Source organism: Urocampus carinirostris, chromosome 1 (assembly GCF_059441175.1).
Source record: "Urocampus carinirostris isolate Australia breed hairy pipefish chromosome 1, RoL_Ucar_1.0, whole genome shotgun sequence".
NCBI classification, from domain to species: domain Eukaryota; kingdom Metazoa; phylum Chordata; class Actinopteri; order Syngnathiformes; family Syngnathidae; genus Urocampus; species Urocampus carinirostris.
Genome location: NC_142349.1, coordinates 15,201,438 through 15,215,000, shown reverse-complemented (window position 1 = coordinate 15,215,000; position 13,563 = coordinate 15,201,438). Strand labels below are relative to the sequence as shown.

Below are 13,563 nucleotides of genomic sequence, written 5' to 3'. Positions count from 1 at the left end.
TGTCATATTAGTAAATGAATATATGATATATTTAAAATGAATAAATAACTGTGTTTGGTATTATTCCCTGCTATGGCCGTCTAATAGACATCAGATAGTCATTTTCACTTGTTTGCCAATAAATGGGCAAATTAATCAACAATATTTTTGGATCAGTAAAAATAAAAAACATTTTCCTGATGTTACAGACACCTTTCACTTCAAAGAAAAGACATGCTAGTTTCATGAAAGATTGGAAGCCTTCGGATAAGGTGCAAATGTACAGGTTTTGGTGCCCGTGTTGTGAAGGACACGGCCACTCGTGTCTCTCCCATGATGGTTGCTTAAAGATGCATTTGTGAGGGTCATGTGCTTTTATCAGTCATGCTTGCAAATTTGAAATGCATGAAACCACTACAAAATGAAGGTTAACTGGGCTTTTGGGAAACTTGAATATCTGGTCGTTTTGTGAGAAAACACAAGCTCAGGCTTCCAGCAGTGTTGGCGCTATTGTGCAAATAACAATGGGAAACATTGAAATTGGCGTGTATCCTCTTCAGATAAGAATAAAAATATTATTGCAGATAAGCAAATAATTTATTCTGAATTTTTACTTGACTAGAAACTCTGCAATTGAAGAATCCTGATATTCTTTATTCAGAGGTCAGAGTTTTTACTTTCTTCATGGCTAAATTCAAGCACTTTTTGATGACCAATTCTCAAGCACCATGAAAAGAACAAATCTGGGGTGAATCATATATTCTGCAGGGCTACAAATATGTCTGTGACTCACTTAATTATGTATTTTTTGATCATGCGTGTGCATTTCTAGACGAATGATTTTTAGATCTTGAGTAAATGGCCAATGTAATTGTTTTTGAGAGAAATCCACCCCCCATGTAGGTGTTGAATGATGATTAAGTTCTTCCCATTACAATTTACCACCAGGAAACGGTACCTCAATTTTTTGCATGGCCCATAATATCAAAAATTGATACGCAATCTTTCCACTAATACACATTTCATAGTGCCCTGTTAAGGTGTATAGCATACACCTGTCCTCTTGGGCGCAACCCATAGGACAATGCTGTACAAACTAATTCCAGCTGCAGTTAATCATGAGGTGACAACAAATGCAATTGCAAAGCGAAGCCGCCAAGAGAGCAGTGTCGACGTAATTTTTAAGCTGATTTGTTGATAAACAACTATTACAAGCATTTACAACAAATCAGCCTAAAATGTAAGTACTTTTCAATACTTGAGAACAGAACAGTAAAATTCAAGCATTTTCAAGGATTTCAAGCACCCGCATGAACCCTGTTCATTCTTTATTTTTTTGCAAAACTCACAGTTGTCCGACGACGATGGAGTCTGCGCTCTGACCTGGGACGCGTCACTGCTCCTCTCCTGCAGAACAGAACGGGTCAAATGATAATCGAATCCAGCCAAGTTGAGCCGCAAATTATTTTTCAGAAATGAAGCCATGCGATTTACCAATTGCACAGAGTAGTCAGGTACCAGCTGGTCTAAGAGGGAGCTACTGTCCCCCATTTTGTCCAACTTCTCATGCTCCTTTAAATTGTTCTTGGGCATGCTAAGGCAGATGGGTGTGACCTGCACTGGCATGGGACACACTAAAAACAAAGAAAGATGGGAATAAGTTGAATGTGCAACAGCATCTCTCCATTTAATCCACAGACAGAAACGCCCAAAGGTACAAGTGACGGCATTGACAAGTGTTATGAGACACAAACTACTGTTTGACCCAATTCGTGCTTTAACTTTTGCGAAAGCAGATTTAAGATAACATTTAACTACAGTAGACTCAACAAACTTCACAGGAAACAATAATTTGGCTACTAACGAAGAAGGGAGAAAAGTTTAAAGGGAAAATGTCATCTTTTTCATGGCCAAATTGAAGCAGTTTTGAAGGATTTAAAAAAATTCCAGTAGCATTAAAAGAAGCGATCTGGTGTGAATCGCGTATTTTGCAGATCCACAAATTCATCAGCGATTTACATATGCGATTTTTAATCTCGAATGTTATATTTTTTTAGACATATGTTTTTCAGATCTTGAGTAGATCACAAATATATTGTGAATCCAAACAATACGAGTGTAAATATTTTCAAGACAAATCTTTCCCGATATAGGTGTCGGGTAAAATGACGGTAATATGTGGCTTGCATTTTTAGTTACTGAATGTTCTTCCATTTACAATTTTACCTACCACTACCTTAATTTTGTTGCGTGGCTCATAATAGATGGCTATAATTGATACATAATCCCTCCACTAATACACATTTCACAGTATCCTGTTCAGGTATTGCTTGCACTTGTCCTTTTGGGTGCGACCCATAGGGGGCGATGAAGCTTCATAGGACAATGCCATACAAGCTAATGCCGACTGCCATTAATCACAAGGAAAGAAGAAATGCAATAGCAAGGTGAAGCCATCAGAGAGCAGTGTTGGCGTCATTAGCAACAATCTCAAGCATGTACAAGAACTTTACCAAAAATTCAAGCACTTTCCAACACTTGAAAGCACAACATTAACATCAAAGCATTTTCAAGGATTTCAAGCACCCGTACGAACCCTGGAATATGATTTAAGTGTTCTGAGGTGTTGTTATTTGTGTTACCTTTGTCTAACTGCATTGCCTGCTCCTGGTGCTCTACTGGCCGGATGGCGACACTGTTAGCACTGTTAGCCCAGTCCTGGTGTACGAGGGTCCTGGGACTGGAAGGGGGCAGGGAGCTGGGCCTGCTGGTAGCCATTTGGAAGGAGATGACACAGTCAAGACCAGGGCCATGGGCGAGACCAGTGCTGGGACTGGGGCCCGGCCCGGGCCGAGCATGAGAAGGCGAGCAGGGGGCAGACGCCGCTCGCAATACCGCAGACGTTGTCAGGCAAACAGGGCCAGGGGTGGGGGAGCGCCCTTCCTGGCCGTCCCGGCTCTCATCTCCGCCGTCCTCTTCTATGTTACTGTCCGTGTCCATAGCCATGGAATTGTCAGCCTGAAAGAGTTGGCAGCTTTTACATTAAGACTGTTTTGGATGGATTGGGTTTTCTAGTTCCAAACCTTGCACGGCTTGTGGAAATTTGCAGTCCCTTTTACTTTTCACGATTCATTTTATTGATTTACGACTACAGTGATACCTCAACAAACGAGCTACTCGATCGAGATCAGAGGTAAGATCGGGCCTAAAGAAAAATCTTAAAACGCAACCCAGCCCAAGCCTGACCAGTTAACTAGATTTGCAGGACTGAGCCCAAAGCAAACTCGAAATTTCATGTTTTATCTGGGAGGACTCGGGGAAGGAGAGGTTATTTATGATGACAAATTAAAGCCTGTCTTTTATCATGAAATCTAAGTTAAACAAAACTGTATAAACATTTACGTCTTTTATATTTCTGTGTCTGTGAAGGTTAAGTAAATGACCATTTTCCATCATTGAAAGATTTTTTTTAAGAGTTGACAGGAAAATTTTAAGGACGTCCGTCATTTTGATGGGTTGAAAAAGCAGAAGTACATCCTCAAGAATCTAGCACAGACTTTAGGAGAGAGAGAGAGAGAGAGAAAGAGAGAGGCATGGAGGCAAAGAAGAACAATGATGAGGGGATACTTTAAAAAAGGCAGCGAGAAAGAAGCCCGGCCCGACCCAAACATATTGATTGACCCGAAAAAATAAAAAAAACCTACTTTTTGCCTTAGACCTACCGACTCTATATCAAGATGAACAGATGACAAAACATCACTAAGTAAATTACTTACTATGGTTGAACATTGGCTGTGAAATGTGAGGACTCACTGGATAGCTCCATGTACCCTCTGTTCATTTTGCTTACATATTATGTCTCATTTTTTCTTTTGTTTTCTCATTATTGAAAAAAGAAACATGAACATTTGAAAATAGGAATATTTGGGTCTGCCTTATTTTCTCATCATGTGCGTACTGGAACTTTCAAAGTCAGTCACTATGTAACGGCATGCTATTTTCGGAATAACAAATTTGAGAAATGATTCATAAAAACAAGGTTTTTGTAAAAACAAAAAAATTTAAACTGTTCAATGTGAAATACTGATTTTACACTTTCAGAGAGAGACGATCTTTGGGTAATTTTCTAGTAGTTTCTATGAGGTACAAAGAAAAAACATATAAGTTTTGCCTGTTTGCAAAAACAAGATTCGTAGTTGTACATATTAAAAAGGTTTTGATGCTAAGTTTGGTTTTCTTGTCCTTGAGGGCAAGGATGAGCCCGGATGATGCAGGGTGCATACGTTCCAGGCTGTTGCACCAGCACTTGGACCTGATGCATGCCATCATCCAGAACCTGCTGCATCAGTCAAGATTTTGAGACAGGAAACCTGTCGTTGGGTCATCTGGACTTTTGCCATGATGTTAGTAACAACGGGATGCCCTTGCAACATCAACCGGAGCCTGGTCATCCTGGAAGAAGACCACTTTTCATGGTTTCTTAATTTTGCTCATGCTGATTTTTTTAGGTTTCAGTCAAGGGATGTTGTAATGGTGATCTGTGTAGGCTTTTGAAACTTTGTTTGTGATTAAAGGTTATACAAAACAATGAGACTTGACTTGTTACTCTATAAATGTATTAAGTTTTGCAATATATTTGTAAACTTTTGAAAGTGAAGACTAAACCAAAATAAGTGCCTCAATAATAACACATCTGAATTATCTAGTGCGTTTTTGCCACTCAAAGATACTTCACACTGGATACTTAAAAGTTTTTGTGCACACACATTAGGTTGTGGTGGTGGTTAAACCGTATATGTAGCCAAAACTGCCCTGTGGCAGACTGACGGAAGCTGGGATGCCATTTAAACTTGAAGCTTCTCCAACCACCACATTCAATTTGGTCAATTCATACACCAGTGTGGGTGGTACTGCAGGAAAGATGGGTGTATCTTATCAAAGAACTCGGTAACACATGACAAGTGCAAAGCTGGATTAAAACAGGTACATTTTGGGTTAGTGGACAACCTGCGCTACATCATGAGCCATTGTCGCTAAAAGTTGAAGTCAACAACCCATTAGAAATCCAAACAATCCATCCATCCATTATCCGCACCGCTTATCCTTACTAGGGTCGCAGGGGTGCTGAAGCCCATCCCAGCTATCTTCGGGCAGTGGGCAGGGGGACACCCTCAACATGTTGCCAGCCAGTCGCAGGGCACACAGGGACAGACAATTCACCCGCTCATTCACACCTAGGGACAATTTGAGCAGCCAATTATCCTGATATGCATGTCTTTGGAACGTGGGAGGAAACCGGAGTGCTTGGTGGAAACCCACCCAAGCACAGGGAAAACATGCAAACTGCACACCGGAAGGTTTGATCCAAACAATAACATGCTATATTATTTTGTTCTATGGCATTTCATTAGTGCCAAAATTTTTCCGATGTGTAGTTTGACATCTGTTAATGTTGCGTGTCAGTGCTTGTGTCGGGGTTGACTTTTGTTGTATGCGTGCAAGTTACGTGTCATTGTTCATGACGATGACACATAACAAGTGCACACTTAAAACAAAATTTAACAACGATACTTGACATATGCACACAGCTACGACACGCAGCATTAACAGATGCCACATGATATCGTCAAACTACACAAAGGTAGAATTTTAAAAGGGTAATTTTATGCATAGACAGTATTTTGGCACTAATGGAACCCCATAGTGCACATGTACTAGCACCAGCAGACATGGACACCAACAACGACTCTTATCACGTGCACACAGCAAGTCACGACATATGCCTGGACAACAGAATTTTCGCACTAATGACATTCCATATTGTTCCGGCGTCTCGCACATATTAGTAAAACCTCTTTCGGTTGTTTCTAAATATCAGACAGATGTTGGTTTAATGTGCTAGTGCTGTTTGTCCAACAATTCTGAGTAGTAACGTGAAACCGCTTTTTTTTTTTATTTTCTTTGCTTATTTAAGGTATACTATACTATCAGAGGATAGTGTAATGCTAGTCTGTAGTCTGTATAGCTTCGACACTTCTTGTGATTAAGGGGTATAAAAATAAACATGACTTGACTTGACATGACTTTAAGTGAAATGTGCTCGGCCTTCTTAGTCAGATCACTGTGATTTTAAAAAAAAGAACAACTTTTGAAAGAGTTTAATTTTTGGTTGAATTAGTTTGGATTGCTTTGTGATTCTGTGATTCGGCTAGACGAATCGACGGACTGGCGTTGATCATTTTTTCACATTTCATTGAGGGGTTTGTAGTCTGTTGAGATTTCTGAGTGTTGGATGTTTGATTCTGGTTCTCTCAACTGTCCGGCCGAATGTCTTGTTAGTCATTATATATTAAATTTGCCATTTAAGAAGACAAAAGAAAAGCAATTGTGTTGCATGGGCTATACTTATAGCCGTTGGTAGGTACAATGTCATTCTCACAAATTAATTATTTTAATTTTGCAACTCAACACAAAGTAAGGATACATTTTGGGGGAATATTCTCAAAAGACGGAAATCACTTGAATGAGTAATGTCAGTAATTGTTTCTAATAAAGCCACAATGTGCAATATTTGACCACTGGAGGTTGTCTGTGTTGTCTGGTACAACTTCGTGTCCCCTTCCAGCTTTGCAGTCTACTGTACGGTACAGCTACGAAGAGCTAGCATTTGCATTAGGCACCAGAGAAGAAGAGAGTTTGTCTGGCCATAAAAAACGAAGCAGGAAATAATAGAAAGGTATGAAAAAGGGACGTGTTTGTGTGATCTCGCAAATGAAAATGACATCACATATACATACATACACATTATATATATATATATATATATATATATATATATGCGATTAGCCTAGATGGTAGTGTGCCCGCTTTGAGACTGTCGCTGGTTCGCGCCTCGGCCGAGTCATACCTAATTGGTAAAATGGCGGCGCCCTCTGTTGGCTGCGGCTGCATCGGCTCGCTACAACGGGTCAGGTGTACCGACAATTCGTTCTGTGTACATTGTTACAAAGAATGACAATACAAAGGAAATTATTATTATTATTATTATTAAAGTGTGGATAACGAAGACATCAACGAGCTGATTTAGGAAAACATAGCTTTGGACGACGGAACTGCAGGAAATGGAGACGCGAGGCAGAAAACACTGCTGAGGAAAGAGGCCGGTTAAAATTATATATGAATATTTTTCATTATTCCCTTTACCCTTTGTTAATTTACATTTTGGTCCCTTTGTTTTATGTTTATTGTACAGTAATGTAATTTTAACATGTATCAGTTTCATGTTCTGATCTTCTTTTATGATTTATTTGAAAAAAAAAGATACTTTTGCGGGGCTTGGAACGGATTAGCGCATTTATATTGAAAAGGCGTCTCTATTACAAATGTTTCAGGTTACAAAGCTACTCCCAGAACGAAATGAAATTGTAAGTAGAGGTACCACTATATTGACATGTTGGTTTAAGATCAGGTCATTGTGAAATTGTAATCCTGTGCAGTCCTTTGAGACATTTTTTGATTAAGGGCTATATAAATAACTTGACTTGACATGATGTTATTTGACCAACTTCCTCTCTCTGACAAACGGGCATCATTGGCGATTCCAATAGTTAGGGGCTGGCAGAGAAAAACACAAACACGGCCAGCGCGTTCCCATTGCTTTTCACCCAAACCGATTGTCGACACGGGTCGACTGCAGAAGACTGTCTGTCCGGGCGCGTCGGAAAATGTGCTTGAGCGCACGTCGAAATTTGACCTCCGTGGTGGTAAATCATTAGCTGCGACCAAGGATTGACACAACTTTCAATAAAGGTGGTTAAAACGAGTCGAGGGGACGGTTCTTAATCGACGGATTGGTTCGTGGGCGAACTGGGCTTCTGCGTGTGGCGGAGCGCGCTACATTCCTCCCCCTTCCCCCTCGCCGCATTTCGCACAACTTTCACTACCGCCCTTGAAAAAAGCAGCAACCCAGAAGCTTGCGGCGCTACGAGCACACGCCGATGTGATCTTTCCCGATCGATGCATGCACTTGTGATCTCGATATCACAAAAGAAGAACCGGAGAAGGTCGATGGGAGTGGTTTTGTTTTTTGCGCACATTTCCTTCGAAGTGCGCATGCAGATCGCACGTCTCGCCATTGTGCGTGCGCGGGGCGAGCAAAGGAGGGGGAAAGGGCGTTTTGAAGAAGGTGGGGGCAAAACAAGAAGGAAAACGACCTTAGAAGCGACGCGCGAGAATTCAGCCCCTGAGAATGACTCTCGTTTTTTTCACGGGGGTGATCGGCAACACATGTTTTTCATCGCCTTTTTACGTGATCACGGCTTAACCCACATCGGTCAAACACGCGGCCCGCTTCCATTCAGTGGAGGGAGCAAGCTTGCTATCTCCCCGATTTCAATTGGGATGGCCACAACAAAATTAAATTGATGGAAAGTAACGTCAACCCGATGCATGTAAACAACGCCGTCCGACATTTGACGCGGATGCTCAACACAAAGTGAACTTCCACACCTGAATACCACCTTCAGGTCTTTGAAACGGGAAGTGGTGGCACCTTTAGAAGTCATTTAGGAAGGTTTACAAATTCGTCATGGCTGATACGTGTTTTTTTTTAATAACAGATGACGCTCGAAAACAAAAGTCCTTTCCTCCATTATTTTTATACACGTTTTTTTTCCCAAACTAAGTCCCTAGTTAAGGGGTTGGAAACGTATGGCTCACGAGCCCAGATGTAATCAAGAGTTCGTCTGGCTAGGACATAACTTGAGGGCCATACTAATCTCCTCTGTGATATTATAATTCTAGTGTATGTGTAACCTAAGCAATATGGTACTCCAATCGTTAGGTGCAAAGTTTGAACCATGGGCGTAACAAGCCCGTTTTGGGGGTTGCTCAAGCACCCCCAAATTCAACTGAAGCACCCCCCAAAATTTGTGCACTTTAAAACTCTTCAAAGGATAGGATAGTCTTAAATATGATGAGAAAGGCTAGATAGGGAAAAAAACGAAAATGTGAACAGCGCAACTGCTTTGAAATGGTTCAGTCCATTTCATTCCTGGCACCCCTCCGGTGTATTATGGTGAGAGTATGCTATACAGTGGTTATATTGCACAACAGTCAAGTCACATTTATTTATATAGCCCTTAATCACAAAAATGTCTCAAAGGGCTGCACAGGATTATTACCACCCAATGCAATGACTTTGTTATCATCATCAGATAATAGTCCTCATTTTAGCTGCATCGAATTGAACGCAACAATGATCAGCCTAGCTTAATTGTTGGGTATGTGTAAGATATGTGTGTGGTCATCCACCCAGCACCAGCATGGACATTCAGTTTTCTTTCTGGTGAAAAGGGCACCATGTTCAGGTGAGAGTCTCTGCTGGTTTAAGATCAGGTAATTGTGTAATTTTGTAACTGTAATCCTGTGCAGTCCTTTGAGACATTTTTGTGATTAAGGGCTATATAAATAAATTTGACTTGACTTGACTTTTACCCACACTAACTATAAGAAAATGCGCAAAACCTCCTTTTATTTTATTTGTATAGGGTTGTCAGGACTACCCCATAGATCAGTTTGAAGTGTAATGTGACGTTCACAAAGAAAAAAACAGCCAGACACTCTGGGCAACCCCAAAACTGATCTTGAACTCACGTGTTACACCAACAGACCCGTTTGGGCTGTACGTCTCTAAGAAATCATATATAAGGAAGCTCATTAAACAATCTGTATTCACTGTTGAGACACAGAAAACCCACAGAGCAAACTGTAAACACCTGAAAACGTAAGCCAATCATTGAGCAATAGGGTTAGCGGTAGGTGTGGATTGATCTCTGCGCACATAGCGCACTCCACTAAGCATATCAGTATTTTTCACGTTTGTAGTATTTTCTGACAATTTCACACAAAAAAAACCCTGCTTGTACCTTGTTTTGAGACCATTATTTACAGCCAAAAGGACAGTCAAAATGAGCCCCATCTATCTTAAGTAAATGTGGGAAGGTGACACATTTTGAGTGATATATTTGTTCATATGGGACACGAGCTCTGACATTAATATTATTTTATAGATTCTATCAAACCACCAAACGTCACAGCATGAAATAAAATGTGCTGAAGAATTAGCTTTTGTCCTAAGAGCAGGTTTGGTGGTTTTGTTGAATTTTGTCTTCAAGTATCTCCCGTGCCTCTAAAAAAAAATCAAAATAGTTTGCTCTCATGGCTGTTTAATTTATAAAGATTTCCGACCCCAGCCCTAGTTGTCTTCATTATGGGGACTAAAACAGTATACCGGCTGGTGTCAAAGTAAAAGACACTTAATCATTTCAAACTGTCATTGTTTAATTTTGAAAGCCGACTTCTGGGTTGGACCAACTACTCCAAGTTGAACTTGATTGACGCCCGACCGAAAAGCTTGGTCAACGCAGAGTTTTGGGCCACGTATCGATCGCAAAAGGCTTCAGTTGAAACACACCCGCTTTTAATCTCTATTGAGTGTTTTTGGGTGGCTTTAAAGAAACACCAAGTGTGAAATGACCGTTACTGTGCTGACAATTGCACCTCATAACCCCAGCCCTCCTCCGCCTCCCATCTTTCTGTCCTCCGCCGTAGCGCTTCGTGTTGGGAATTCCGTTTTTTTGGGGGGGAACCGGCTCTTTCTGCTAGGTTCACAAATAAAGCCGGGGTTGTTTTCGGCTTCCAAACAGTTCTTTAGATTTTTATTTTTTTTGTGATATAATTCTTATAATAATGAAAACCTTCACTAAATAAATTAAATTTGAAAATGATTTATGCTATCATATCATAATAGCCTTTGTCGTTTCAATATACCGAAAACTTTTACCCAATGTAAACTTTCAAATTGTTTATAGTAAGCAAACAACACGGACATATCGAATAGGCACAAGCGAGGGAGAGAGAACAAAAGAGAGAATGACAGAAAATTATAGATAGAGGAAGAAAGGGGAAGGGAAAGAGAATGAGAAAAAGAGGGAATGAGAAAGATTGAGAGGGTAAGCAAAAGAGGAAAAAGAGAAAACAAGAGAGAAAGAGTGAGAGAAAGAATTGGAAAGAAAGCGAAAGACATGTAGACAGGGCGGCATTAGCTCAGGAGGTAGAGGGCTCGTCTTGGGATCAAAGTTCGAATCCCGGCTCCTCCGTGTTATATGTCGAAGTGTCCTTGGGCAAGACACTGAATCCCTAATGCCCCCAATAAGCAGGTTGGCGCCTTGCATGGCTGCACGGCCGCTATTGGTGTGTGAATGGGTAAGTGTGAAGCACATTGTAAAGCGCTTTGGGAGGTCTTCATTGACTTGAAAAGCACTATATAAATGCAGACCATTTACCATTTAGATAAAGATAAAGAGGAGGAGATACACATAATCGAGGGACAGAGAGAAAGAGAACAATAATTATAACAAAACATAAAGAACAAAAGGGAGAAACTATAGATAGAGAAAGAGAGAGAAAGAGACAAAGAGAGAGAGAGATAGACAGAGAAAGAGAGAGAGGGGGAGAGGAACGAAGAGAGAAATAAGAGAGAGAGGGGTGGAGAGAGAAAGAGAATGGAGACGGCTCCTTATTGTTGAGAACCGTTCACTTCAATGAGCTTGCTTATGGCGCCGTTTCGTTCGCGAACGGCCCATCACGAGTAGCGCTCAACCGCCGCTCCCCGTTTGCGGCATTCCTTTTCTGGGTACACACGCAAACCACTCCCCTCTCTAAAGACACGAGAGACGCTTCGAGATGACACGCACTATATTTGCAATAAACACCAAAAATAAAAACCTTTCTTGTTTTGCCGACCCACCTGTGAATGAAATGCGAAATTGTGGACAAACACATAAACGTGTGCCAAGAAAGCAAGAAACGTGGCTTACCTCCTCGAAGTCGTCATCGGCGTCCGGCGGGCCGAGCGCGCTGTCCCCGTTGCTCAAGTCCGAGTGATTGGCGTCGTTAACGGCCGCCGCAGACGTCCCCGTCCCCACCGCCGCCACTGCCACCGCCGCCGCCGCAGAAGAAGAAGCCGTCGCGGCGTCGTCCTTTTTTCGGCACCTTCGCTGAACCTTGGCGGCATTCCGGTAGGAAATGGAGCCCTTGTAGTTGACTTTGAGCACCGTCTGCTCGCGAATGAGCTTCTCCAGCTCCCCGCACGTTTGGTCGGGTTCGCACCCGTGGCGTCGCCGGACCATTCGGCAGATTCGCTCCAAGTCCGGTCGAGCTTTTCGCGACCGCAGAGAGTCAATAGTGTCCAGTATCCACTCGCGGTACTTGGCGTCGGACATTTTCCTCCTCTTTTTTGTGTTATTATATTGCGGGGGGACAATAAGGGGGGTATCTTCCCTCTCCAGTGCGTTAGTTGCAGCGTCGGAGAAGCGGAAACCTTCGCCCGTACGCTTGCCTGCGTCTGGCTGGAGCGCTTAAGGTGGACCGGCGGAGATACGGGACCAAAAGTTTCCCCCCTCTCCTCCCTTTCGCACGCTCTCCCTGCTGGGTGGAGTTTACGGCGACGTGCGATTTAACAAAGTCAGTGAACGTCTAGCAAGTAAGAAAGTAAAGCGGGGGCAGGGTTGTAATCTCGTCAGAACAAAACGTGTTTTAAATGATACGTGACGCTCTGAGGCGGTCGACGAGCTTTCAGTTGCAACGTTTTTTTTCTTCCCTGGTTTGTGAAGCTAGAAATCACAAACGCTAGTTCCGGGATGTAGGTCCATTTTACAAATTCGACTCCCAATTTTGCGATACAATAACAAAATAAATAGTGGTACGATGCTCAAGTAGGTCAAATCCAGCACAGAGCTACTTCACCTCAAAACATTTTTTGTTTTCTCTTTTATTGTTGTGTTTTGGGATAAACAAAAATAATATGGTAAATGGTCTGCATTTGTATAGCGCTTTTCAAGTCAATGAAGACTTCCCAAAGCACTTTACAATGTGCTTCCCACTTACCCATTCACACACACACGAATAGCAGCCATGCAAGGCGCCGACCTGCTTATTGGGGGCATTAGGGATTCAGTGTCTGGCCCAAGGACACTTCGACATAACACGGAGGAGCCGCGAATCGGACCTGCGATCTCTTGATCCCAAGATTTGGAACAGTGGTTCTCAACTGGTCTGTTTTCAGGACCCATCGTTCCACCCTAATAACAAACTGCAACCCAAATCAAGGGGAAAAAATACACTTCTCAAATGTATCGAATGAAAGAATTGTGCGGATTAAAGCAAAGACAAAAGAATACATTCACCTTTTACCCCCCCCAAAAAATACGAGCTAAACCAAAACACCTCTAGTATTGTATATACTCTCATATAAGCCTACATTGCATATAAACTAACCCTACAAAACTGCTAAGGAATAACCAAATACTGAAAGAAATTCATCCATCCATTATTTGCACCGCTTATCCTCAGTAGGGTCGCGGGGTGCTGGAGCCCATCTCAGCTGTCTTCGGGCAGTGGGCAGGGGACACCCTGAACTGGTTGCTAGCCAGTCGCAGGGCACACAGAGACAGACAATTCGCTCGCTCATTCACACCTTGGGACAATTTGGACTGGCCAATTCACCTAACATGCATGTTTTTG

General features: G+C 42.0%; 1 protein-coding gene across 1 annotated transcript in view; it reads right to left on the bottom strand.

The window, feature by feature from the left end:
• The window catches only part of samd1a (sterile alpha motif domain containing 1a), a 16,743-nt gene extending 4,114 nt beyond the window's left edge, over window positions 1-12,629 (bottom strand). The window contains exons 1-4 of the mRNA XM_088353645.1: window positions 11,859-12,629; window positions 2,622-2,997; window positions 1,474-1,613; window positions 1,329-1,386 (exon numbers count right to left, since the gene is read on the bottom strand). Coding sequence (XP_088209771.1) covers window positions 1,329-1,386; window positions 1,474-1,613; window positions 2,622-2,997; window positions 11,859-12,263 — 979 coding nt within the window. The 5' untranslated portion in view covers window positions 12,264-12,629. The remainder of the gene's footprint in view (window positions 1-1,328; window positions 1,387-1,473; window positions 1,614-2,621; window positions 2,998-11,858) is intronic.
• Between the last annotated feature and the right edge of the window lie 934 nt (window positions 12,630-13,563).